We start from the raw sequence: 27,018 nt of genomic DNA, 5'->3' as shown, positions 1-27,018 counted from the left end.
CCTCCACCTCCCTTCGAGCAATTCTCTCCTGAACCTAGGACACCAAATCCGTTGATCCCCATGTCTTTCAAAACATTGACTGATGGCAATCTCATGCTCAGAGAGTCTGTACAGCCTTGGACACACTTCCATCAGCTTAAACGTCCACTCCAATCATCTTCTCAAAACCTAACCCTCTCCCCTATCACCAAAAGAGAAACAAGTGAAATTCTTAAACTCCTGGTTGAATTTCATAATACCTTTCCACAGACAAACCCTATAAGAAGCCCTAGCCTCTTTTGATTCCCAACCAGACCTAACCACCCCATATTTTCCCACCACCACACTCCTCTAAAATGATTGACACCTCCACAGCCATTTCCCAAGAAGAACTTTATTAAAAAATATCACTCTTCTAATCCCCAAAACCCCTCCCTCTTTTGGTCTACATACTTTATCCCGTTTAACCAAGTGAAATTTCTTGGGACCCCCCACTCCCACTCCTTCCCAAAGAAAATCCTTTTGAAGTTTTTCTACCCTCTTTTCTATCTCAGATGGAACCTTTAGTAGAAACAAATAGTATGTAGGAAAACTTGACAATACACTTCTAGTGAGAGTAACCCCTCCCCCCCCCCCCAAAGACAGATATCTTGCTTTCCACCCATCCAGTCTTTTTTCTAACCTCTCAATAATAGGTTTTCAGATAGAAGAAGAGGACTTTGCCCCTGACATGGCCCTGAAATTAGAATACTCTTAGAAAAATTCACCTTGAAACCAATTAATAGCTCAAAATTAGCTAACATAGCCCTGAAATTCAGGGCTTGTTCTACTAAAGCTCCAAGGGAAATAAGTATATCATCTGTGAATTGCAGATGAGAGATGTAAGGGCCATCTGAACCAGCTGAGAAGCTTTCAAATAAATCCAACTGAACTCTTATCGACATCGACAGAAACAGATTCAGCACTTCTATCACTAAAATAAAAAGAAGAGTGGAAATTGGTCACCTTGTCATAGACCCAATGTTTTGAAAATCATAATCATATCATAAATCATAGAGAATGTTGAATCGAATCAAATCATGAATCATATCGTAAATCACAAGATTATTTCTATTTTTTATAAACTTGTCAAAAAAATAAATATAGATATATTAAAAGGCTAAATATATATAGGAAAGTGGCTTTAACCTACTTTTAATCTATATATACCATATATATACCTAAAATAATAGAATTTACCACTTATACAATAGAAGCCTGAGATGATACAATCAAGTTTGACTTGAAAGTTAAACAAATCCACATATAATGGATTTGTTAGAGTTGGCTAAGGAAGGGTATTTCGGTCTTTTTATCATAAGTTAAGATGTGTTGTCTGTTTGGTACTGTGTTAAGTCACACGTCCCATACTTAAGTGGGGGAATATTTGACATTGTACCTTGTTTTGACATATATATATATATGGTCGGCTGGGAGGGTCTCTTTGACTTCTCAGTTCGACACTTCTCTCTTCTCTCTTCTCTATCTCTGAAACTGGTTCAACTGAACTATTATCACATGGTATTAGAGCATCGCTAAACAGGAGAGAAGAAGACTACAGCTTCATTCAATCAGATCTTCCCCCTTTCTTTCTTTTTATTTTTTTCTGGTTTGTGCAACCTGGAGTAAGGGTGTGAGAAGGCTGCGGCAATCCACAGAGGACTATGATAACCTATTCAGGTGTTCCTAAAGTTACGGTGGCCTAGTTATAGGTGAAAGAGGAGTGCGGCAGTCCTAGTAGGAGGTTTCTGGACTGCTGTCACCATGTGTGACAGCCTTAGTGGTTGTGTGGTTGTGGTTGTGGTGGTTTGAACCCTCTATTGAGCAGTTTAAAGAGGGATATTTTTTAGATGGTGGTTATGGTTTTATTAGAAGTCATTTTTTTTTATGTTGTAGAGAACACTGATGTGGGCCCCACAGCTGTGGTCCCCACTGTGTTCGTAGGACAGTATGTGCAATTATTTGTTTCAGTCATGGTAGTGTCAGTTGGTGATCAGTTTGTTATTTCAGTTTTTTATTTGCTTTATTTGTCATGTAAGTACTAAGGGCAGACCTGTCCTTTTCCCTATGTACTGAACATAACCTATAAATACTAAGAGAGTGGCGGCGGCAGATCATTTTGAGAATCTGTCCCTTCTTTCAACCTTTGTTTCTCCAGCTCTTCTCCTCTCTTTTCTCCCTTTCTCTTCTTTTCTTCTACTTTTTCTAATCTGAAATTTATTAGGGTTCAAGGCTGATTGTAGTCTTGATCACCTACTTATGTTAACAGAAGTGGCCGAATGTGTGCTTGGGTAGTATCATGGTTATTGAATGAGGAGGTGATGTACAGTGGTGAGTGTGTTGGTGTAGTACTCAAAGAACAACAGTCAGCGTGTTTGGACTGATAACCTTTTTTTCTGGAAGGGCAGAACCAGTTTCGTAGATTAAAATCTTGATGGCATCAATGGGAGATGTCAGTGGTGACCAGAAATCAAGTGTGATGATTTCTTCTGATTTTTTAAGTGTGCAGATGACATCCATCAAACTCAACGGTGAAAACTATGTGCCATGGGCTAAGTCGGTGGAAGTGTTTCTCAAGGCTAAGAAGAAAGTAAAACATGTGCGGGAGGAGAAACCTACAGCTGAATCTCCGGGTTTTAGTGATTGGGAGCAGGAGGATGCTCAGATCATGACGTGGTTGTGGAACAGTGTGGAACCTAAAATCAGTGTTAACTTCATGTTCTTAGACACAACAAAGGAAATATGGGAGCACACTAAGAAACTCTATTCTGGACAAGACAATACTACGAGAGTTTATCAGCTTTATCAGGAGTATTTCAGTTTGTAGCAGGGAAATCAGACCCTTGAAGAGTATTATGCCAATATGAGAAATCTTCGGAATGAACTTAGTGTCTACCACCCCTTCGCAACTTGATGTTACCCAATTCTTAGTGGGGCTGAAATCAGAGTATGAACCTGTCAGAGCACAGATATTGGGTGGATCTTCCCTCCCCACTCTAGAGGAAGTGTTTGCCCGTCTCCATAGGATTTATCTTGGACCCACAGAGAGTACAATGCCTTCTGACAAATCAGCATTTGTTGGAACACGAGTAGGAGCTTATGGAAACAAAGGAGGAGGTCGTGCAGTTCAAGGGGGCCGTGGTAACCCTATGTTTGGTCGTAGTCATGGTATTGGTGGAGGTCGTGATTCACGGGGAGGCCATGGCAGAGGAAGAGGAAGCACTACTAGGAAATGTACACATTGTGGAAAAGATGGACACACAATTAACTTCTGTTATGATCTATATGGGCTAATCATGCAGTTGTTGGTGGCAGTGAAGTCAGTGATAATCAGCCAGTTGATCCAACACCTACATCCACAACTACTTTTGGGAAGGAGGTGATGAGTATCCTAAGAGATGAGTATGAGAGATTCCTCCAGGTTACTTCACATTAGAATACTGCCACCCTTGCTCATTCAGGTATGGCTTGCCTGGCATCAAAACCTTCTCCCTGGATAATTGACTGGAGCCTCTGATCACATGATTGGGACTCCAGGTGTGTTTTCCTCCCTTTCTCAGACCTCCACATCACATAATGTTACCCTAGCCAATGGTTCCACTTCCCCTATTTGTGGTGTCGGTAATGTTGACACTGCATCTCCTTCTTTGTCTTCTGTTTTATATGTACCCAAGTTTCCATTTAAGCTTATGTCTGTTAGTAAACTAACCAAGTCTTTCAATTGTTCTATCACTTTTTACCCTTCCTCTTGTGTTTTTCAGGATCTCAAGACGGGGAAGAAGATTGGTGGAGGGCATGAAGCTAGTGGATTGTATTACCTTGACAGGGGTGGTTCTACAATTGCACTTCAAACTTCTTTGACTCCTCTCCAGTGGCATTGTAAACTTGGTCATCCATCTCTTAAAGCTCTCAAGCTACTTGTTCTGTCATTGAGTCGTTTGTCTTCTTTTCAATGTGAGTCATGTCAGTATGGGAAACACCATCAAGTTTCTTTTAGTCCTAGAGTTGATAGTTGCATGTTGAGTCCTTTTGCTTTAGTTCATTCAGATATTCGGGGTCCAATAGAATTGTGTCCTATAGTGGTTACAGGTATTTTGTTATTTTTGTTGATGATTGTTCAAGAATGACATAGATTTATTTAATGAAAGAAAAGAGTGAATTATTTTCCATTTTCCAAAAATTTCATGCTGAGATACATACACAATTTGGTGTTCCAATTAAAATTCTCCATTCAGACAATGGAAGAGAGTATTTCCTTCATTTTAGCAATATTTGGAACAATATGACATTATTCATCAAACATCCTGTGCATACACTCCTCAACAAAATGGGGTGGCTGAGAGGAAGAACTGACATCTACTTGAAACAGCTTGGTCTCTTCATCATATGAATGTTCCTAAATGATTTTGGAGTGATGCAGTGCTTACCGCTTGTTTTCTCATTAATCGCATGCCTTTGTTCATTCTTGACGGTCATTCTCCGTTCTCTATTTTGTTTCCCACTTTGTCTCTATATCCCTTGACTCCCAGGATCTTCAAGTGTGTGTGCTTTGTTCATAATCTAGGTCCTAGTTTAGACAAGTTGGATGCATGCTCCATTAAGTGTATCATTCTTGGCTACTCTAGGACTCAGAAAGGGTATAAATGCTACAACCCCATTACTCGGAAGTCATTTATCTATCCTGATGTTACATTCTTTGAGTTTGTGTCGTACTTCTCAGGTCCTGGTATGTCTCTCTCTCCCACAAAGGTTCTTCTTCCTCTTCCTCTTCCTCTTCCTCTTCCTCTTCTAGTTAATAATTCCATTTCTTATTGTTCCCATTGTGACTAAGTCTTCACCTCCTCCAATGCAGGATCATATTGAAAGACCACCAATCCATCAAGTGTATACTCACCGACAAAGACCAACACCTCCTCCAGCTTCTACTTCTTCTACAAATCTAGTTTCTTCTACACCCAAGTTGCCTTCTGACCTTGACCTTCCTATTGCATTGTGGAAAGGTAAACGTAGTTGCACTCTACATCCCATATTTAATTATGTTTTTGTCTCTCACCTTTCTGCTTCACGTCGCCAGTTTGTTTCTCTATTATCTTCTATGTCTACACCTGAGGATGTCCAAGAGGCTCTTACCTCACTAGGGTGGCGTAAAGCTACGGAAGAGGAACTCTCTGCCCTTAATCACAATCATATGTGGGAACTCACCAATCTTCCCCCAGGTAAGCATGTTATTGGTTGTAAATGGGTGTATATTGTTAAATATCTAACAGATGGGAGAGTGGAACGGTTGAAAGCCCATTTAGTTGCCAAAGGATGTTCTCAACTATATGGTATAGATTACCTTTTCTCCTATTTCTAAGATTGGCTCAGTACGTGTGTTGATTTCCTTAGTAGTCATGAATGATTGGCCTCTGTTTCAGCTCAACATTAAAAATGCCTTCCTCCATGGTGATCTTGTAGAGGAAGTGTACATGGAGCAACCACCAAGGTTTTTTGCTTAGGGGGAGGATGGTAAGGTGTGTAAGATCAAGAAGGCAATCTATGGGCTCAAACAGTTTCCCCATGCTTGGTTTGGCAAATTTAGTGAAGTAGTGAAAGAGTTCGGAATGAGACAATGTCAAGTTGACCACTTAGTGTTTAGCTATGATTCTGAAGTAGGGAAGATCTTGCTAGTGGTTTACGTGGACGAAATAGTCACCACTGGTAGTGATAGACTTGGGATTGATAGACTGAAGGTCTTTCTACAAGATCACTTCCAGACAAAAGATCTAGGGAAGTTGAAGTATTTCTTGGGTATAGTGTCAGAGTCAGATCGGAAGTCAGAGAAAGAGAAAGAGAGAGAGAGAGAGAAAACACAGCCGAGTGATGGGTGTGACACCTTGTGTCAGTCAACACCCTAAAAGTTATATTAATATTAAAAGGTAAAAGGACAAATCGGCCCTTAATATACAAAAGAAAGATAATAAAGAATAGTTATACAACAAGGGAAAAGAAAAAGTACAAAATTATCGCTACGGCTAGTTTTCCAGTTCTCTGCACTCCCCCTTAAATTGATGCCTAGGAATAAGCATCAGTTTGTCCATGAGAAATAGATGTTGAGCTCGAGTCATTGCTTTAGTCAACAAGTCTGCTAGTTGGAGCCCAAAGGAGACATGAGGAAGAGATATGGTACCCCCAAGAAGAAGATCGCGGATGAAATGGCAATCAACTTCTATGTGTTTGGTGCGCTCGTGGAAGACGGGGTTGGAAGCAATTTTAATTGCACTAATATTGTCTGCATACAGAGGGACAAATGATACTGGCTCATTAAGTATTTCAAATAAAAGAGCCCGAAGCCATATGATCTCACTACACACGGAAGACATAGCCTTGTATTCAGCTTCAGTGGAAGATTTGGACACAGTAGCTTGCTTCTTGCACTTCCATGAGATAAGAGAATTGCCTAAGAAAACGCACCAGCCAGTAGTGGATCGTCGGGTGTCAGGGCATCCAACCCAATTAGCATCTGCGTAGGCCATGTGATTAATAAGGGATGAGGAGGAGAAGAATATCCCGTGTGACAGGGCGCCTTGCACATATCTGATGATCCGGTGAAGTGCAGATAAATGAGGTTGTCTTGGGGAAGACACAAACTGGCTTACTATCTGAACTGCATAAGATATATCTGGACGAGTCATGGTGAGATAGATCAAGCTGCCCACTAGCTGATGATAAAGGGTAGGATCTTCAAGAGGAGAACCATCATCTTTGCTAAGTTTCAGATTCAGTTCTAGTGGGGTGTCCTCAACCTTAGAATCACTAAGATTTGCCAATTTAACAAGATCAGCCGCATACTTCTGCTGATTAACAAAATAGCCCCGAGAGTTTCTGCTCACTTCAAGGCCTAAGAAGTATGTCAAAGGCCCCAAGTCCTTCATATTAAAGGACTCACTGAGTAACTGTTGTAGCCTATCAATTCCTTCTATGTCATCCCCTGTAATGAGTATATCATCAACATAAAGGAGTAATATCATTACTCCCTGCTTCCGCCTTAGGGTGAACAAGGAGTAATAAGAAGAACTCCGGATAAAGCCAGCATCAGTGATGACAGATCTGGACTTCTCAAACTAGGCCCTAGGTGCTTGCTTCAGGCCATAAAGTGACTTCTTCAAACGACAAACAAGCTATGGATCTGTACAATATCCCGGAGGAGACTTATTTCAACTCCCCATGGAGAAAAGCATTATTGACATCTATCTGATGAATTATCCACTGTTTGACTACAGACACAACCATCAAAAGTCGTACAGTGGTCATCTTAGCTACAGGAGCAAAGGTCTCCTCATAGTCTATCCCATATTCCTGTTTGTATCCCTGTATAACAAGCCTAGCTTTGTATCTGTCTAGGCTTCCATCAAATTTTAGTTTCACAGAATAGACCCATCGACTTTTCATAAGAGATGTCTCAGGTGGAGCTTTGACCAGGTCCCAGGTGTCATTCTCAAGAAGAGCTCGAATCTCAGAATCCATTGCATCATTCCAGTGCAGTTCTGCTACAGCCTGCTGGTAAGATCTGGGAATGTCTGTGGTAGATAAAATGGCAAAAAAGGAGCTATTGTCTGGTGAATAATGTTAGAATGTTAGAGTGATGTTCGGCTGATAAGAGTTCTTATTAGCCCATTCTTATGTTTAACTTATCTTGTAACTGGGCTTGTGTTAATGGGCCTAATCCTGTTTAATGATTTAAGTCATCTGGGTGTCCCATCACTAATCAGGGGCATCCCAGTAATTTCTTGTACCTTGTACTATATTCATCTATAAATAAAAAACTGGTCGACTGGCTAGTACAGTTCGACATTTTCAGCATCTCTTCTTCTTCTCCTCTTCTCTGCTACTTAGACTACAGTGGTTCAGCTTACATGGTATCAGAGCATTGAGCACTTTCCTGGTTACTGCCGACGCCATCTCATCTTTCTTGCTGTAGTTCACCTTTTTTTTATCTGGGTTGCTGCTGTGAAACCCTAGGGTTGCAGGAGAACAACACAAGGTTCGACCTAGGGTTTCCCTTGGTTGTAGGGCGCAAGGGAGGTAAGACCCTGAAGCTGGAGTCCTACTAGTTTCTAGTAGTTAGCAGCTATTCGGCTGCTAAGAAGAGGTCTGTATAGGACAGACCTAGTTGAGGACTGATTTCAGCAGTCCTAGTGTTGTCTGTAAGGAGGGAAACTCCCTTTACAGTAGCAGTACTCGAAGTGCAAAGTGGAGTCTACATAGCACAGGTTGGTTACCAGCCCAGAACATTTTTTGCTGCTGTAACAGAGCTGCTTCAGAACTGTGACAGTCTCGGCAAGTCTGAAACTGTGTTGCGAGCTGTCAGGACCTGCTGAGGTTACTTCAGCTAATCAGAACCTGCATCAGAACCTGCATCAGAACTGGTTCAGAAAAACCTTTACAAGACTGTGGCGACTTCAGTTACTGATCATTTCCAGGTCGGTTACCAGCCCTACTCCAGCTCTGTGAACTAGTTCAGTTACAGAATTTTTTTTCTTGCTGCTGTACCCGAACTGGTTTAGTCCAAGTGAAGCCTATCCGGTGTGCTATCAGCACTGTGAACTCTGTGACTACTTCGGCCAGCCCTAACCAGAACCACCAACAGTACTGTAAACAACTCCTTGACTGAAGTTAGGATGTCATCACTATCCAGTGAAGTTTCTTCTAAAGATAACAGACCTCTTATAAGGTCTTCAAACCTAGAGAACCCTAATCTGCATAGCTTGCAGATTACAAGTGTGCTATTGGATGAGTATAACTTTAGAGAGTGGTCTGTCTCAGCAAGACTGTTTATTACCTCTCGTGACCTCACTGGCTATTTGGATGGAGACAAGAAACAACCAGAAATTGGCAGTCCTGAATACACCGTGTGGCGTAAGGAAAATGCCACAGTCATGTCTTGGTTGCTGGCCTCTATGACTCCTAGGGTGGCCAGAACTGTTCATCACTTCCCCACAGCTGCTAAAATTTGGGAGAAAGTATCTAAGACATATGGCCAGAAAAAGAACAATGCTAGAATCTACAGGCTGAACCAAGACATTGCAGCCCTAAGGCAAGGAGACATGTCCGTGGCAACCTACTTTGCAACACTGGAAGGCCTCTAGGAAGAGCTTGACCACCATTTGACTTTGGATTGGGAAAATGCTAATGATAAGGGGAGGCATGATAAGCAGATTGAGGAGGGCAGAGCCTTCAAGTTTCTGGCGGGTCTTGACCCTGTATATGAAGGTATAAGGTCACAGATTCTAGGGAGAGATGAATTACCTGAGCTTCACCATGTCTACTACCTGGTGAGGAATGAAGAAGTAAGGAGAAAGGAGATGCAAGTTGACTCCCAGACACAGTCAACAGAACAACCTGGAGAGCATTCAGCCTTAGTCTCCACTAAGGGGAATAGATTTTCAGACAAGAAGTCCCTCAAGTGTACACATTGTGGTGGTGAGAAACACACAAAGGAGAAATGTTGGGTCATGTACCCTCATCTAAAGCCAGCTGCTCTGAGAAAGGACAAAAGGCAACAGAAGGGCCACACAGCAAGTGGGAATCTTGCCACCAACAATAGTAGTGACAACTCACAGAGTATTCAGACAGTGTCATCTTCCACCGCAAGGCAGGCTGCCGACTCCTCTGGACCAAGTACTTTGGGCTTCACAGCTAGTGAGGTAGAGATTCTCAGTCGGGCATTAGCCCGTCTGAAGAACAATTCTTTAGCTTCCACCTCTCTTGCCAAGTCAGGTACAGCCTCTGCATTTAGTGCATCTAGTTCCATTAATTCTACCTCTTGGGTGATTGATTCCGGAGCCACTGACCATATGACACATATGTCCTCCTTGTTCTCCACATATCATTTGTTGTCTGGCCAGGATAAGATGAGAGTAGCTGATGGGTCCCTCTCCACCATCTCTGGAAAGGGGGTGGTTGACCTAAGCAAGGATCTCTCTCTTAAATCAGTCCTACATGTTCCTAGTCTTACCTCAAATCTGTTGTCTGTTTCAAAGCTTACAAAAAACTTGAACTGTAGTATAACTTTCTTTCCTTCTCATTGTGTCTTCCAGGACAGATTGACGAGGAGAACGATTGGGAGTGGTCATGAGTATGGGGGCCTCTACTACTTTGATGAAGATGTCAGCTCAGCCATGCAAGCTTCTACTACTAGTCCGGAGAGTGTGGAGTCAATAGCTAGGCTGCACTTGTGGCATGCTAGGCTAGGTCATTTGTCCTTTTCTTCCTTAGCAATGTTGTTTCCCGAATTATGTAAGGGCATTTCGAGTCAAAGTTTAATTTGTGATGTGTGTCAAATGTCAAAACAATGTACATCAATGTATCCAATTTCTAGTAATGAAATTCAAGCCCCTTTTGACTTGGTTCATTCTGATGTTTGGGGTCCTTCACCCATTGTTTCCATTGATGGCTTCCGTTACTTCATCCGTTTTATTGACCATTATTCTCGGTGCACTTGGATTTATCTATTGAAAGCACGTGAAGAAGTTCCCCGGATAACTATGATGTTTTGCAAGATGGTTGAAACACAATTTGATAAAAAGATCAAGCAATTCCGTTCAGACAATGCAGCTGAATACTTTGAAAGATCCCTGAACTCATTCATGGAAGATGCAGGCATGTTACATCAATCATCGTGTGCTTACACCCCTCAGCAAAATGGGGTCGCTGAGCGCAAGAACAGACATCTATTGGAGACAGCTCGAGCCCTTCTTTTCCAGCACAATGTGCCCAAGCAATATTGGTCTCAAGCTGTTCTCACTGCATCATACCTGATAAATCGGATGCCATCTAAGGTACTGGGTATGAAGACCCTTTTCTCTGTTTTGTGTCCCACTCTTCCAGAATTTTCTCTTCCCCCGCGGGTTTTTGGTTGTACATGCTTCATACATGTGAAAGATCCAAAGAAGACCAAGCTGGATCCTAAGGCTACAAAGGGAATATTTTTGGGGTACTCTCCTACGCAGAAGGGGTATAAGTGTTATGATCCTGTCTCCAAGAAAAAATATGTCACCAGGGATGTAGTCTTTTTTGAGTTTCAACCCTATTTCAAGTCTTCTCAGAATCCTCTTCAGGGGGAGAGTAGTGGGTTGGAAGAGGATTCTCATTCTCCCTTCTTTTTTGTTCCCATTTCAGCACCTTCCACTACTACTAGCTATAACATTCTGGGTCAACCTAGTGAGACTTCCACTGTGCCAGTTGCTTCTCCAGATTCGGCTGATACTTCTGAAGGTTCCAGTAAACAAGAGAAAGAGATACTTACATACAGTAGAAGGAAGAAGGCCCCTCAACCTCATGATTGCAACCAGTTGAACTCAGATCAATCTGTCTCTGCAATCCAAGGTAATTCTGATTCACTCAATTCAGATTTGGATCTTCCTATTGCTCTCCGTAAGCCTGTTCGTTCTTGTACCACTCGGCATCCCATAGCCGATTATGTTTTTTACTCACACTTATCCCCTGCCTATCATTCCTTTGTGTCTGCTCTTTCCTCTGTATGTGTCCCTTCCAGGTATTCAGAGGCGGCATCTGATCCAAGGTGGAAAGAAGCCATGAATGAGGAGATGAAAGCCCTAATGAAAGCAAGGACATGGGAATTGGTGGACCTGCCAGAAGGGAAAGGCACTGTTGGGTGCAAGTGGGTATTCACAGTAAAGCACAGGGAAGATGGGTCAGTTGAGAGGTACAAGGCCAGACTCGTGGCAAAGGGGTTTACACAAAAGGAAGGAATTGACTACAAGGAAACCTTTGCCCCAGTAGCAAAGCTCAACACAATCAGGGTTCTACTGTCACTAGCAGCAAAATTCTCTTGGGAACTTCATCAGCTGGATGTGAAGAATGCCTTCCTAAATGGTGATCTTCATGAAGAGGTATTCATGGAACCCCCACCTGGATATGATGCTGGAAAGAAGGTATGTAAACTAAGGAAAGCATTATATGGTTTGAAGCAATCTCCCCGGGCATGGTTTGAGAGACTTTGTTTGGCCATGAAGAAAGTAGGGTACACTCAGAGCAGTGCAGATCATACATTGTTTACAAGGAGACAGGATGACAAACTTACAGCACTCATTGTGTATGTGGATGATATGGTGATTACTGGAAATGATGTGAGAGAGATGAAGAGGCTGAAGGAGTTCTTAGCTTCAGAGTTTGAGATCAAAGACCTGGGAAATCTGAGATACTTTATTGGAATTGAAGTTGCTAGATCAAGAGAAGGAATCTACATATGTCAAAGAAAGTATGTGTTGGATCTCCTAGAGGAAACAGGCATGATGGGGTGTAGGCCAGCAGACACTCCAATAGAACCAAGCCATGGATTACAAGAATCAATGGGTGAGGAATACTGTGATAAGGAAAGGTACCAAAAGTTGGTAGGAAAACTGATATACTTATCCCTTACTCGGCCAGACATTGCCTATGCAGTGCATGTTGTCAGTCAATTCATGCACTCACCAAAGACCCCTCATATGAGAGCAGTGGAAAGAATCCTCAGATACTTGAAGACTTGCCCAGGGAAAGGAATTTTATTCAGAAAAAACAGCAGACTTGAAATTGAAGCCTACACTGATGCTGATTGGGCTGGGTCTGTTGGAGACAGAAAATCAACCTTAGGTTACTGTACATTCTTGGGAGGAAACCTAGTCACATGGCGTAGTAAGAAGCAGAATGTTGTGGCTAGATCAAGTGCAGAAGCAGAATACCGGGCTATGGCACACGGGGTTGCTGAACTCTTATGGCTCAGGACTCTCCTTAATGAGCTTGGTATCAAGACAGAGGGTCCTCTCAAGCTGTATTGTGATAATAAAGCTGCTATCAACATTGCCAACAATCCTGTGCAGCATGACAGGACAAAACATATTGAAATTGATCGACACTTTGTCAGAGAGAGAATTATTTCAGGAGAACTCTGTGTGCCTTATACTCCATCAGAGATGCAGATTGCAGACGTATTAACTAAAGGGCTGGCATCAACGAAGTTCAGGGACATACTTGGCAAGCTAAACATGATTGATATCTATGCTTAGCTTGAGGGGGAGTGTTAGAATGTTAGAGTGATGTTCGGCTGATAAGAGTTCTTATTAGCCCATTCTTATGTTTAACTTATCTTGTAACTGGGCTTGTGTTAATGGGCCTAATCCTGTTTAATGATTTAAGTCATCTGGGTGTCCCATCACTAATCAGGGGCATCCCAGTAATTTCTTGTACCTTGTACTATATTCATCTATAAATAAAGAACTGGTCGACTGGCTAGTACAGTTCGACATTTTCAGCATATCTTGTTCTTCTCCTCTTCTCTACTACTTAGACTACAGTGGTTCAGCTTACAAATAACCATAACGGTTAGGTGGACGAGAAATTCTAGAGGAACGGCATAAAGTAGGAGCAATGGGTTCAAAAGGAAGGTTTTGAACACTTACTGAAGCAGCTGGAGTGACCGGATCAGCAACTGGAAGCGAAGCAGGGGGGATGGAGACTAAAGAAGGTCGTTGCTTCCTGAAGTAGGTCTGAAGTTGTTGCGGAGGTGACAATGGAGTATTTGAGGTACCTGTAGAATCAAAACTGTGTAGCAAGGAAAAAGAAGGAATTGGGGATTTTACAATATTTTCAAAAAAGGACACACGTTCAAGAAAAACTACATTACGAGAAATTCGAAGACAACCAAAGGGTCATAGCAAAGATACCCTTTATGTTCAGAGTTGTACCCCATAAAGGCACACAAAGCTTCTTGTGTAGTTAACTTTGTGCGTTCATGAGGTGGAAGGTGGACAAAACAAGCACACCCAAACACTTTGAGCATGGATAGGTCTGGGAATTTATGAAAGAGGGATTGAAATGGGGAGGAGTTATTCAAAATTGATGACGGAAGACGATTTATGAGATACACAGCAGTGCTGACCGCCTCCACCCAAAACCAAGAGGGTACGTGGGAATCCTGTAGAAGAGTTCTGACTACACTCAAGATATGCCCATTTTTCCTTTCTGCAACCCCGTTTTGTTGTGGGGTGCCTGGACAAGACTTTTGGGTTTGAATTCCATGTTGTTTTAAATAGTTTTGGAAACCCCCATCAATATACTCTCCCCATGAATCCAATCATATAACACAAATTCGGGCATCAAATTGAGTGGTAACATAGGTGTGAAAGTGCTTAAATACGGTGTACACTTCAGATTTCTTTGGAAGGAAATAAGCCCAAGTGAAACGAGTGCAGTCATCAATAAAGATTACAAAATATTTAAAACCCATCCGTGAAACAACTAGAGACGACCAAACATCACTATGTATTAAATAAAAAGGGATTGTTGCATGTTTAGAATGAGAAGGAAAAGGCAAAATATGACTCTTACATAAGCCACATGTAATGCAATCTTTATTCACATTCTTAAGAGAACCATTAGAAATAGGTAAACTACCAGAAGAAAACAACTGATCAAGTTTCTTAGAGAAAGGATGGCCCTAGCATTTATGCCACAACTACCAATCGTTATTACAATTAACAGATTCAAAACTAGAGGTAGTAGAAATCAAACATGAAGTAGAAGCAGGCATAGTTTTATTCTTCTCAAATTCTAGAGCAAAGAGTCTTCCCAATCTATGCCCCTTCCCCTTCACCTCCCTAGTTTGTCGATCCTGTATCAAACAACCATCAAAAGTAAATGAGACATTGTACCTTCCTCTACAAGTTGGCCAACAGAAATTAAATTGGTGGTAAGCTTAAGTACAAATAAAGTTTTGGACAAATGAAATGGAGCTGACTTAGAAGTAGATAAATACAAATCATCACATCCAAGTATATCTAATTTCTCACCATTAGCAGTAACAATGTGTTTATTAGGGAGATGGGGTTGAGGACACTAACCAAGAGTGGCCCCTGTCATATGGTTAGAGGCTCCTAAGTCAATGTACCATAGATGGTTCGGTGAGGGACAATAGGTAGGAGACTTACCAAACAGGCCCATAGCAGAGAAGGCTGAAGAGATGACAGAGGACATGAGCTGTCGAATTCGTTCTTCAGACATGCTACCTGAAGTGTCATTCTAGCCAGCCACAGAAGTAATGGAGGATGCTGCATCTGATCCATCTACACCTGTCTGATAAGCCTTGTAGCTTCCTTTCTTCTGATTTGATCCACTGCTTTTTTGAGGCCGAGTGGGGCATTCAATGATAATATGGCCGACCTGCTTACAATAGGTGCATGTATTCTTTTTCTTGAAATGAGAAACAACATGCCCGAACTCCTTACATTCATAGCACTGTATTTTAGAGAAGTCCTTCCTCCCTTTCGGTTTTGTTGCTAGAAAGACAGTATCAATGTTAGACTCCTTTCTTCCATCCAGAGTAGTCTATGTGGCAAATCTAGTTTCAGCCCTCAGAACTTCTCCAAGAATAGAATCCAAGTCAGGAAGTGTTCCTCGACTCAGTATATTAGATTTAACAACTTCGAATTCAGGTCTGAGATGCATTAGGAAGTGCATAGTCTTTATCTATCAAAATGTTCCTTCATATACTTCACACAACATTCTAAAGGATCATTTACCATGTGAACAAGCTCATATTCGGTCCAAAGGTTAATAAACCCAGCATAGTACTCTTGGACCTTTCTTACTCCTTGATAATAGGAGAAGATGTCAACCTCTATCTGGTACTGTCTTGAGGTGTTTGATTGCTGATATACTCTCTCGAGATACCCATACATCTCATAAGCAGTCCTGTATCCTCTCATAGGGATTGCAATGTCAGTTTCAACGTGTAATCTGAAGAGCTATACTCGAAGTAGCAAGGAAGAAAAGAGAATGACAGAAAAGAAGAGAATGTCGAACTGTACTAGCCAGTCGACCAGTTCTTTATTTATAGATGAATATAGTACAAGGTACAAGAAATTACTGGGATGCCCCTGATTAGTGATGGGACACCCAGATGACTTAAATCATTAAACAGGATTAGGACCATTAACACAAGCCCAGCCCAGTTACAAGATAAGTTAAACATAAGAACGGGCTAATAAGAACTCTTATCAGCCGAACATCACTCTAACATTCTAACACTCCCCCTCAAGCTAAGCATAGATATCAATCATGTTTAGCTTGCCAAGTATGTCCCTGAACTTCGTTGATGCCAGCCCTTTAGTTAATACGTCTGCAATCTGCATCTCTGATGGAGTATAAGGCACACAGAGTTCTCCTGAAATGATTCTCTCTCTGACAAAGTGTTGATCAATTTCAATATGTTTTGTCCTGTCATGCTGCACAGGATTGTTGGCAATGTTGATAGCAGCTTTATTATCACAATACAGCTTGAGAGGACCCTCTGTCTTGATACCAAGCTCATTAAGGAGAGTCCTGAGCCATAAAAGTTCAGCAACCCCGTGTGCCATAGCTCGGTATTCTGCTTCTGCACTTGATCTAGCCACAACATTCTGCTTCTTACTACGCCATGTGACTAGGTTTCCTCCCAAGAATGTACAGTAGCCTGAGGTTGATTTTCTGTCTCCAACAGACCCAGCCCAATCAGCATCAGTATAGGCTTCAATTTCAAGTCTGCTGTTTTTTCTGAATAAAATTCCTTTTCCTGGGCAAGTCTTCAAGTATCTGAGGATTCTTTCCACTGCTCTCATATGAAGGGTCTTTGGTGAGTGCATGAATTGACTGACAACATGCACTGCATAGGCAATGTCTGGCCGAGTAAGGGATAAGTATATCAGTTTTCCTACCAACTTTTGGTACCTTTCCTTATCACAGTATTCCTCACCCATTGATTCTTGTAATCCATGGCTTGGTTCTATTGGAGTGTCTGCTGGCCTGCACCCCATCATGCCTGTTTCCTCTAGGAGATCCAACACATACTTTCTTTGACATATGTAGATTCCTTCTCTTGATCTAGCAACTTCAATTCCAAGAAAGTATCTCAGATTTCCCAAGTCTTTGATCTCAAATTCTGAAGCTAAGAACTCCTTCAGCCTCTTCATCTCTCTCACATCATTTCCAGTAATCACCATATCATCCACATACACAATGAGTGCTGTAAGTTTGTCATCCTGTCTCCTTGTAAACAATGTATGATCTGCACTGCTCTGAGTGTACCCTACTTTCTTCATGGCCAAACAAAGTCTCTCAAACCATGCCCGGGGAGATTGCTTCAAACCATATAATGCTTTCCTTAGTTTACATACCTTCTTTCCAACATCATATCCAGGTGGGGGTTCCATGAATACCTCTTCATGAAGATCACCATTTAGGAAGGCATTCTTCACATCCAGCTGATGAAGTTCCCAAGAGAATTTTGCTGCTAGTGGCAGTAGAACCCTGATTGTGTTGAGCTTTGCTACTGGGGCAAAGGTTTCCTTGTAGTCAATTCCTTCCTTTTGTGTAAACCCCTTTGCCACGAGTCTGGCCTTGTACCTCTCAACTGACCCATCTTCCCTGTGCTTTACTGTGAATACCCACTTGCACCCAACAGTGCCTTTCCCTTCTGGCAGGTCCACCAACTCCCATGTCCTTGCTTTCATTAGGGCTTTCATCTCCTCATTCATGGCTTCTTTCCACCTTGGATCAGATGCCGCCTCTGAATACCTAGAAGGGACACATATAGAGGAAAGAGCAGACACAAAGGAATGATAGGCAGGGGATAAGTGTGAGTAAAAAACATAATCGGCTATGGGATGCCGAGTGGTACAAGAACGAACAGGCTTACGGAGAGCAATAGGAAGATCCAAATCTGAATTGAGTGAATCAGAATTACCTTGGATTGCAGAGACAGATTGATCTGAGTTCAACTGGTTAAAATCATGAGGTTGAGGGGCCTTCTTCCTTCTACTGTATGTAAGTATCTCTTTCTCTTGTTTACTGGAACCTTCAGAAGTATCAGCCGAATCTGGAGAAGCAACTGGCACAGTGGAAGTCTCACTAGGTTGACCCGGACTGTTATAGCTAGTAGTAGTGGAAGGTGCTGAAATGGGAACAAAAAAGAAGGGAGAATGAGAATCCTCTTCCAACCCACTACTCTCCCCCTGAAGAGGATTCTGAGAAGACTCGAAATAGGGTTGAAACTCAAAAAAGACTACATCCCTGGTGACATATTTTTTCTTGGAGACAGGATCATAACATTTATACCCCTTCTGCGTAGGGGAGTACCCCAAAAATATTCCCTTTGTAGCCTTAGGATCCAGCTTTGTCTTCTTTGGATCTTTCACATGTATGAAGCATGTACAACCAAAAACCCGCGGGGGAAGAGGAAATTTTGGAAGAGTGGGACACAAAACAGAGAAAGGGGTCTTCATACCCAGTACCTTAGATGGCATCCGATTTATCAGGTATGATGCAGTGAGAACAGCTTGAGACCAATATTGCTTGGGCACATTGTGCTGGAAAAGAAGGGCTCGAGCTGTCTCCAATAGATGTCTGTTTTTGCGCTCAGCGACCCCATTTTGCTGAGGGGTGTAAGCACACGATGATTGATGTAACATGCCTGCATCTTCCATGAATGAGTTCAGGGATCTTTCAAAGTATTCAGCTGCATTGTCTGAACGGAATTGCTTGATCTTTTTATCAAATTGTGTTTCAACCATCTTGCAAAACATCATTGTTATCCGGGGAACTTCTTCACGTCCTTTCAACAGATAAATCCAAGTGCACCGAGAATAATGGTCAATAAAACCGATGAAGTAACGGAAGCCATCAATGGAAACAATGGGTGAAGGACCCCAAACATCAGAATGAACCAAGTCAAAAGGGGCTTGAATTTCATTACTAGAAATTGGATACATTGATCTACATTGTTTTGACATTTGACACACATCACAAATTAAACTCTGACTCGAAATGCCCTTACATAATTCGGGAAACAACATTGCTAAGGAAGAAAAGGACAAATGACCTAGCCTAGCATGCCACAAGTGCAGCCTAGCTATTGACTCCACACTCTCCGGACTAGTAGTAGAAGCTTGCATGGCTGAGCTGACATCTTCATCAAAGTAGTAGAGGCCCCCATACTCATGACCACTCCCAATCGTTCTCCTCGTCAATCTGTCCTGGAAGACACAATGAGAAGGAAAGAAAGTTATACTGCAGTTCAAGTTTTTTGTAAGCTTTGAAACAGACAACAGATTTGAGGTAAGACTAGGAACATGTAGGACTGATTTAAGAGAGAGATCCTTGCTTAGGTCAACCACCCCCTTTCCAGAGATGGTGGAGAGGGACCCATCAGCTACTCTCATCTTATCCTGGCCAGACAACAAATGATATGTGGAGAATAAGGAGGACATATGTGTCATATGGTCAGTGGCTCCGGAATCAATCACCCAAGAGGTAGAATTAATGGAACTAGATGCACTAAATGCAAAGGCTGTACCTGATTTGGCAAGAGAGGTGGAAGCTAAAGAATTGTTCTTCAAACGGGCTAATGCCCGACTGAGAACCTCTACCTCACTAGCTGTGAAGCCCAAAGTACTTGGTCCAGAGGAGTCGGCAGCCTGCCTTGCGGTGGAAGATGACACTGTCTGAATACTCTGTGAGTTGTCACTACTTTTGTTGGTGGCAAGATTCCCACTTGCTGTGTGGCCCTTCTGTTGCCTTTTGTCCTTTCTCAGAGCAGCTGGCTTCAGATGAGGGTACAAGACCCAACATTTCTCCTTTGTGTGTTTCTCACCACCACAATGTGTACACTTGAGGGACTTCTTGTCTGAAAATCTATTCCCCTTAGTGGAGACTAAGGCTGAATGTTCTCCAGGTTGTTCTGTTGACTGTGTCTGGGAGTCAGATTGCATCTCCTTTCTCTTTACTTCTTCATTCCTCACCAGGTAGTAGACATGGTGAAGCTCAGGTAATTCATCTCTCCCTAGAATCTGTGACCTTATACCTTCATATATAGGGTCAAGACCCGCCAGAAACTTGAAGGCTATGCCCTCCTCAATCTGCTTATCATGCCTCTCCTTATCATTAGCATTTTCCCAATCCAAAATCAAATGGTGGTCAAGCTCTTCCCAGAGGCCTTCCAGTGTTGCAATGTCTTGGTTCAGCCTGTAAATTCTAGCATTGTTCTTTTTCTGGCCATATGTCTTAGATACTTTCTCCCAAATTTTAGCAGCTGTGGGGAAGTGATGAACAGTTCTGGCCACCCTAGGAGTCATAGAGGCCAGCAACCAAGACATGACTGTGGCATTTTCCTTACGCCACACGGTGTATTCAGGACTGCCAATTTCTGGTTGTTTCTTGTCTCCATCCAAATAGCCTGTGAGGTCACGAGAGGTAATGAACAGCATTGCTGAGACAGACCACTCTCTGAAGTTATACTCATCTAGCAGCACACTTGTAATCTGCAAGCTGTGCAGATTAGGGTTTTCCAGGTTTGAGGACCTTGTAACAGGTCTGTTATCTCTAGAGGAAACTTCACCAGATAGTGAGGACATCTTGACTTCAGTCCAAGAGTTGTTCACAGTGCTGTAGGTGATTCTGTTTAGGACTGGCCGAAGTGGTCACAGTGTTCACCGTGCTGGTAGAAGTGTTCACAGTTCGGGTACTGTGCAGTTTAGGACTGGCCGAAGTAGCAAGTACAGGGCTGTAACTGAACCAGTTCACAGTGCTAGTAACTGAAGTTACTTCAGTTAGGGCTTGTTGTGCAACCTGAAGTAACTGTGCAGTACAGTAACTGAAGTTCACAAAGTAGGACTGATAACCGACCTGAAGAGAATCTGTAACTGAAGTTACCACAGTTCTGCCCAAGTCTTGCTGGGGCACGAAGCTGCAACTGTAGAGAAGGCTAAGTCTTTACCACTTGTTCTGCGCAAGTCTTGCTGGAGCACGAAGCTGCAACTGTAGAGGAAGCTCTCCCTCTTTCAGCTAGTGCTAGGACTGCTGAAATCAGTCATCAACTAGGTCTGTCCTATACAGACCTCTCTTAGTAGCCCAATAGCTACTATTTGCTGGAGATAATCTAGTAGGACATCTACTTCTGGGTCTTACTTCCCTTGAGTCCTACAACCAAGAGAAACCCTAGGTTCGAACTTGCTTTACTCTCTTACACTCCTAGGTCTTCACTGCAGCAACCCAGAAAAGGAAGAGAGAAGATGAAAAGACAGCAAGAGAAGAGAGTGCGCCTGCTGAAACCAGGAAGGAGCTAATGCTCTGATACCATGTAATCTGAAGAGCTATACTCGAAGTAGCAAGGAAGAAAAGAGAATGACAGAAAAGAAGAGAATGTCGAACTGTACTAGCCAGTCGACCAGTTCTTTATTTATAGATGAATATAGTACAAGGTACAAGAAATTACTGGGATGCCCCTGACTAGTGATGGGACACCCAGATGACTTAAATCATTAAACAGGATTAGGCCCATTAACACAAGCCCAGCCCAGTTACAAGATAAGTTAAATATAAGAACGGGCTACTAAGAACTCTTATCAGCCGAACATCACTCTAACATTCTAACACAACGGATCCTAAGATCCATGATGCGATTTTTGCATTATCAATTCTCCACTGATTAAGACCCTTGATGTCCGAATCATCAGGTTTAGCTACTGATCCATCCAGATATCCCCAGAGACCTTTTGCCTCCACATGAAATTGGAAATTGAATTTCCAAAGTGCACAGTTCGCACCATTAAACTTAATGGGGAGAATTTCCATCCTTTCTGATGCCATTGAATCACAAGAGCAAGAAAAATCACAGAAAGAAGTGTTCAAAACAGTAGAACAAAGAAGTACCTCTCAGTCGATGTCTAGAAAAGGAAACTGTAAGGGTCTGCCAAACTCTGAAGTGGCTCAAAACCCTTCTAAAACAAATCTGATTCAAACTAAACCAATTGGAAACAGTAGATCTGCCCTAAGCGACACTAGATCTAAAGTTTCAGCCTGATCCGATGCTTCTAGAGGGAGATCCAAACCAAAAGAGAAATCTGATGGCGCAGCAGTCCAGGAACAGAGTCTGTCGAGTTCTGATTGAAAGCAGCCTCGGAAAAAGGATTCAAGGACGCCCAAGAGCCTCCCAAATACTGTTACGGAGTACTCTAGATAACAGATAAGAAAGTGGTGAAGAAGAAGTTACTTGCAGATCAGATCGTGACCTGCTCTGATACCATGTCAGAGTTAGATCGAAAGTCAGAGAAAGAGAGAGAGAGAGAGAGAGAGAACACAGCCAAATGATGGGTGTGACACCTTGTGTCAGTTGACACCCTAAAAGCTATATTTATATTAAAAGGTAAAAGGACAAATCTGCCCTTAATATACAAAAGAAAGAGAATAAAGAATAGTTATACAAGGGAAAAGAAAAAGTACAAAATTAGCCCTACGGCTAGTTTCCCAGTTTTCTACATATAGAAGTTGCTAGATTGAAGCAAGGCATAAACCTATGTCAAAGGAAATATGTTCTTGACTTATTGGAAGAAATAGGGCTATTAGGTGCTAAGCCAATTGAAACTCCCATGGAACCAAATGTGAAGTTGAGCAATGATACTGGTGAATTATTTGATGATCCCGGAAGGTATAGAAGGCTAGTGGGAAAACTGAATTACTTAACTATTACTAGACCAGATATCTCATTTGGGATGCAGTCCTTAGAATTGTGTGGTATTTGAAGGGGGCTCCAGACCATGGGTTACTGTACATGCCAAGAGGTAGTCTCGAAATAGTTGGCTATACAGGTGCAGATTGGGCAAGCTCAGTATCTGATAGGAGATCCACTATAGGTTATTGCACCTTTCTTGGAGGAAATCTGGTGACATGGAAGAGCAAGAAGCAAACTGTTATAGTAAGGAGTAGTGCAGAAGCAGAATACAAGGCCATGGCACACACTACATGTGAACTAGTGTGGTTGAAAAATCTTTTGCAGGAAGTCGGTTTCTCAATAAGCAAGCCCATGAAACTATACTGTGACAACCAAGCTGCAATTCACATCTCATCCAATCCAGTTTTTCATGATAGGACTAAACACATAGAGGTAGATTGCCATTTTGTAAGGGAAAAAGTCCTTAATGGTGTCATAAGTACTAGACCTATTCATGGGCCGGCCCGGCCCCCAGACGGGCTTGAACAGGTATATAGGCCTGCGGGCTTAACCTCGGGCCAAAAATCCCAGCCCGCAATAAATTCGAGCCGGGCTCGGGATTTGCCAAAATAGCTCGGCCCGGCCCGACCTATAAATAAACCTAAAAACCCTAATTGAATACCCTCTTTTTTTCACCTCTTTCCCTTCTTTTTCCAACCGAAATCTTCTTCTCCACATCCTCTTTCCCTTCTTTATATATATTTTTTAATATAAATAAATTTTGAATTTATATATTTTTTAATGTAAATAAATTCTGATTTATATTGATTATTGAATAGGGAAAATTTCTAATTCTTTTTATTAGGTTGGGCTTCAGGCTTTTTATTAGGGCCGGGCTCGGGCCCAAGTTGTAGGCCCGTTGGTCGGGCCGGGCTCGGGCTCGGGCCTAACATATTTCTGTTAATGAAGAGTAAAAGCCCGGCTTGAGCCCGGCCCATGAACAGGTCTAATAAGTACAAAGCATGTGAGAACAGGTGATCAGCGGGCAGACTTGTTCACAAAAGGGTTGAGTTTGGGAAGAGTGAACTATATATGTAACAAACTGGGACTATATGACATATACTCTCCAGCTTGAGGGGGAGTGTTAGAGTCGGCTAAGGAAGGGTATTTCAGTCTTTTCATAATAAGTTAAGATGTGTTGTCTGTTTGGTACTGTGTTAAGTCACATGTCCCATACTTCAGTGGGGGCATATTTGTTAGGAGGGCCTCTTTGACTTCTCAGTTCGACACTTCTTCCTTCTCTCTTCTTCTTTTCTCTTTCTCCCTTCTAGTCTTAAATAACGTAAATAAATCATTTTCTAGTAAGGGCTTAAAGAAAATATCCCTTGACAAAACTAAATATAAACAAAAACATAACAAAGTAGAGAACTAATCTTGACTGAATTTATTTGAATCGTAGTGAATCATATAAATCGTAAGATTTATGAATCAAATTGTAGGATTCAAACAAAAAATCATAAGATTTTTGCAGAAAAGGATTCGGACATAAGATTTGAATTGAAACCCTTGGGATTCATGATTCAACTCGTGAACCGTATTGTAAATCGTAAGATTTTGACAACATTGCTTAGACCCCTTACCGCTTTAAAAAGTTTTGAGGAAACCCCATTTAAGAGAACCGAGGATACCCATGCATAAATCCATCTTCTCTATCTCTCCCCAAAACCCATTAGCCTCGGAACCTCCTCCAACCCCCCCCCCCCCCCCACATGATCATAAGCCTTCTCAATGTCAAATTTGCATACCAAGAATGTCCTCCAATCCTCCCACTTTTTGATTCTTGAATCAATAACTTCACTAGCCACTAGCACACCATCCAGAATCTGCCTTCCCTCTATAAAAGCCATCTAAGACTCCCCCACCACCTCATGGATCACATTCCTTAACCTCATTGACAGCACCTCAGCAATCAACTTATAAGGATTGCTAACTAAGCTGATAGGTCTATAATATGTAATATCCAAAGCACCTTCCTTTTTAGGATAAGTGAAATAAAATCCAAATTTACCATTTCTTCTAGAACCCTATCTGCAAAAATTCTTTTAACATCTGCAAGAAATATTCTTTTAACAGACTCCAAAGGCTTTAATAAAGTTGAAACTGAAACCATCCAGGACTGGAGCCTCATCCGCATTTAAGGCCTTCAAAGCTCCCTTAATCTCCTCCACCTCGAATTCCCTCTCTAGACAACTTGCTGATATATCACTCAGTTTTATGGGTTCACCCCCCCCCCCCGCCCCCCTAAAGATGCCCAACTCCAAATTCTAGATGAGTATAGATTCTTATAAACCCCTCCCACTTGTAACCTCGTAATGAGATTCCTCCTAGCATTAGCATACACATGAAAGAAAGTGGTATTCTTATCTCCTACCTTCAGACAGGTCACCCTTGACTTCTGTCTCCAGATCACTTCTTCCCTAAAAATAAGTCTCTCCAGTTCACTCTCTAGTGCTTCCTTTCTCCACCTTGTCTTTCCATGAAGAGCTCCCTTCCTCTTCCAATCTATCCAGCCTAGCCATCTTCTCAAGAATCTCTTTCTTCCTTCTTTCCACATCACCAAAAACCTCTTTGTTCCAACCCCTTAATTCCTCCAACCCTTGCAATTTTCTCACCAACCTGAAACCTGCAGATCCTTCAAAATTTAGATCACCCCATTTCCTTTCCACCCACCCTCCAAAGTCAAAGATGGTCCAGCCACATATTTTCAAACTCAAATGGCTTTGTTCCTGATCTCTCAGCCAACTTCCTCAATATAATTGGTTTACGATCTGATAAGAAGATCAGTAAAGCTTCCTACACCACACCCCAACATGCTCTTTCCATTCCTCTGAGAAAAGAAACCTATCCAATCTCCGCAGGATAGTTGGATATTGGTCGTTTGACCAAGTGAATCTACCTTCATTCAGTGGTGGATAAATTAATCCATTTCTTCTAATAAACTCCCCAAACGTCCTCATTCCCACTACCCCCCCCCCAGTCATTTCACTCACTCTCAAGAAACCAAGGTACTATAGCAAACTACTGTAGCAAGGTACTATAGTCACTCTTTTTTGGGCTTAAAGTTGCTGTGGAAGTTATCTTGTGGTTGGTGCTTGTAGATTTTTCCCTCACTATTTGGTCTTATCCTACCTATGGCCGCCTCCTGTAGTAGCTCCAAGTCTGCTATTTAGTACAATCAGACTTTATGAACACCCAGTTAACTACTATTAAGTTCAATGGTGCTAATTATGTACCATGTACCATGGGATAAATCTGTGGAAGTTTCCTTAATTGCAAGAGGGAAGTTGAAATATATTAAGGAAGATCAACTTAAGAGTGCATACCGGCCTACTTTCAACACCATAGGGACACCCCTTTAACCTCTAGTCTAATCAGCAACAGATCCGGTATGCACCATTCAATTGATAATCTAATTTAAAAAAAAAAATTCTAGACTACACTTCTTGCATTCAGATGTACAGAATGTCCTTGGTTTTAAGCAATGTTTTCGAACTGTCGTTGACCTGGACAGTCGGACCGTTCGGCCCAGGAACTGTCCAGGCAACCAGTTCCATTTTACACCAAACCCAGTTGGCCAAAAACCGCTAAATTGGTCAGCAACCCGCTGACTCGGGCGGTTGAACCGTTTTATTTTAATTATTTTTTAATTTTTTATTTTTTGTTGGAACGGGCCATTTGTTCGAACCAGACAATTGAACCGTCAACCTAGAAATCGATGGCCATAATGGCTCCAGTTCCGGGTCGGTTTTCAAAACCATGGTTTTAAGCTCAATGTGCAATTTGAATGAGATAGATTGTTTCTAATTAGTAATTGAGGTTACACAAAATCGAAGCTAGAAAAGAAGGTGGGTTTAATCTGAAAAGTATTCTGTTGGGGTAACAGGTTAAGTTAATTTTGCATCATACAATAACAATAAACAATCCAATTTGTGTATGTGCTCCCTGGAGAAATATTGGTACTCTATTCCATGGATCAGGAGCTATCAAAAAAACCAGACCTGTACTTGAAATCTTAAATATGATGCTATCAACAATTGTACTCTACATATGGCCCCATTAATTGGTACTAGTTGAAGTAAGGATTCTCGTTAAGAATTAGATCTTGTTCTTTAACCAAGGAGAAATGATGATGATGATGATGATGATGATGATAATAATAATAATAATAATAATAATAATAATAATAATAATAATAATAATAAAAGGAAAGATTGCTGCCTTCAATCAGTCCAAGATGAAAGATCTGTTTCCTCTTTAATCACCTAGATAGAAGAAGAAATAAAGAATTAAAAAAAAAGGAAGGAATTGATCAGATCCTTTGCTGCACCTACTTTGAAACCATGATGATATCATGATAGGCATTAAAAGAAGAGAAAGGAGAGAAGAGAAGATAAAACAAAAGAGAAAAGTACCAAATTCGATGACTGGGAGCGTCCACT

General features: G+C 41.8%; 1 protein-coding gene across 5 annotated transcripts in view; it reads left to right on the top strand.

The window, feature by feature from the left end:
• The window catches only part of LOC104595416 (ABC transporter G family member 28-like), a 133,378-nt gene that overhangs the window by 104,280 nt on the left and 2,080 nt on the right, over positions 1-27,018 (top strand). The window contains exon 15 of one of the 5 annotated variants that reach the window (XR_016082749.1): positions 3,780-3,906. The exons of 3 other annotated variants lie outside the window; for them this stretch is intronic. Coding sequence is in view for 1 of the 2 variants with exons in the window: in XM_088898736.1 (XP_088754862.1) it covers positions 3,780-3,879 (100 nt within the window). In the remaining variant the exon portion in view is untranslated. Of the gene's footprint in view, positions 1-3,779; positions 4,090-27,018 lie in introns of those variants that run through there. One more of the 5 variants, XM_088898736.1, reaches the window with a different exon arrangement.

This window comes from Nelumbo nucifera, chromosome 2 (genome assembly GCF_055504915.1).
Source record: "Nelumbo nucifera cultivar China Antique chromosome 2, China Antique-T2T, whole genome shotgun sequence".
Taxonomy (NCBI): domain Eukaryota; kingdom Viridiplantae; phylum Streptophyta; class Magnoliopsida; order Proteales; family Nelumbonaceae; genus Nelumbo; species Nelumbo nucifera.
This window is presented reverse-complemented; position numbering and strand designations above follow the sequence as displayed.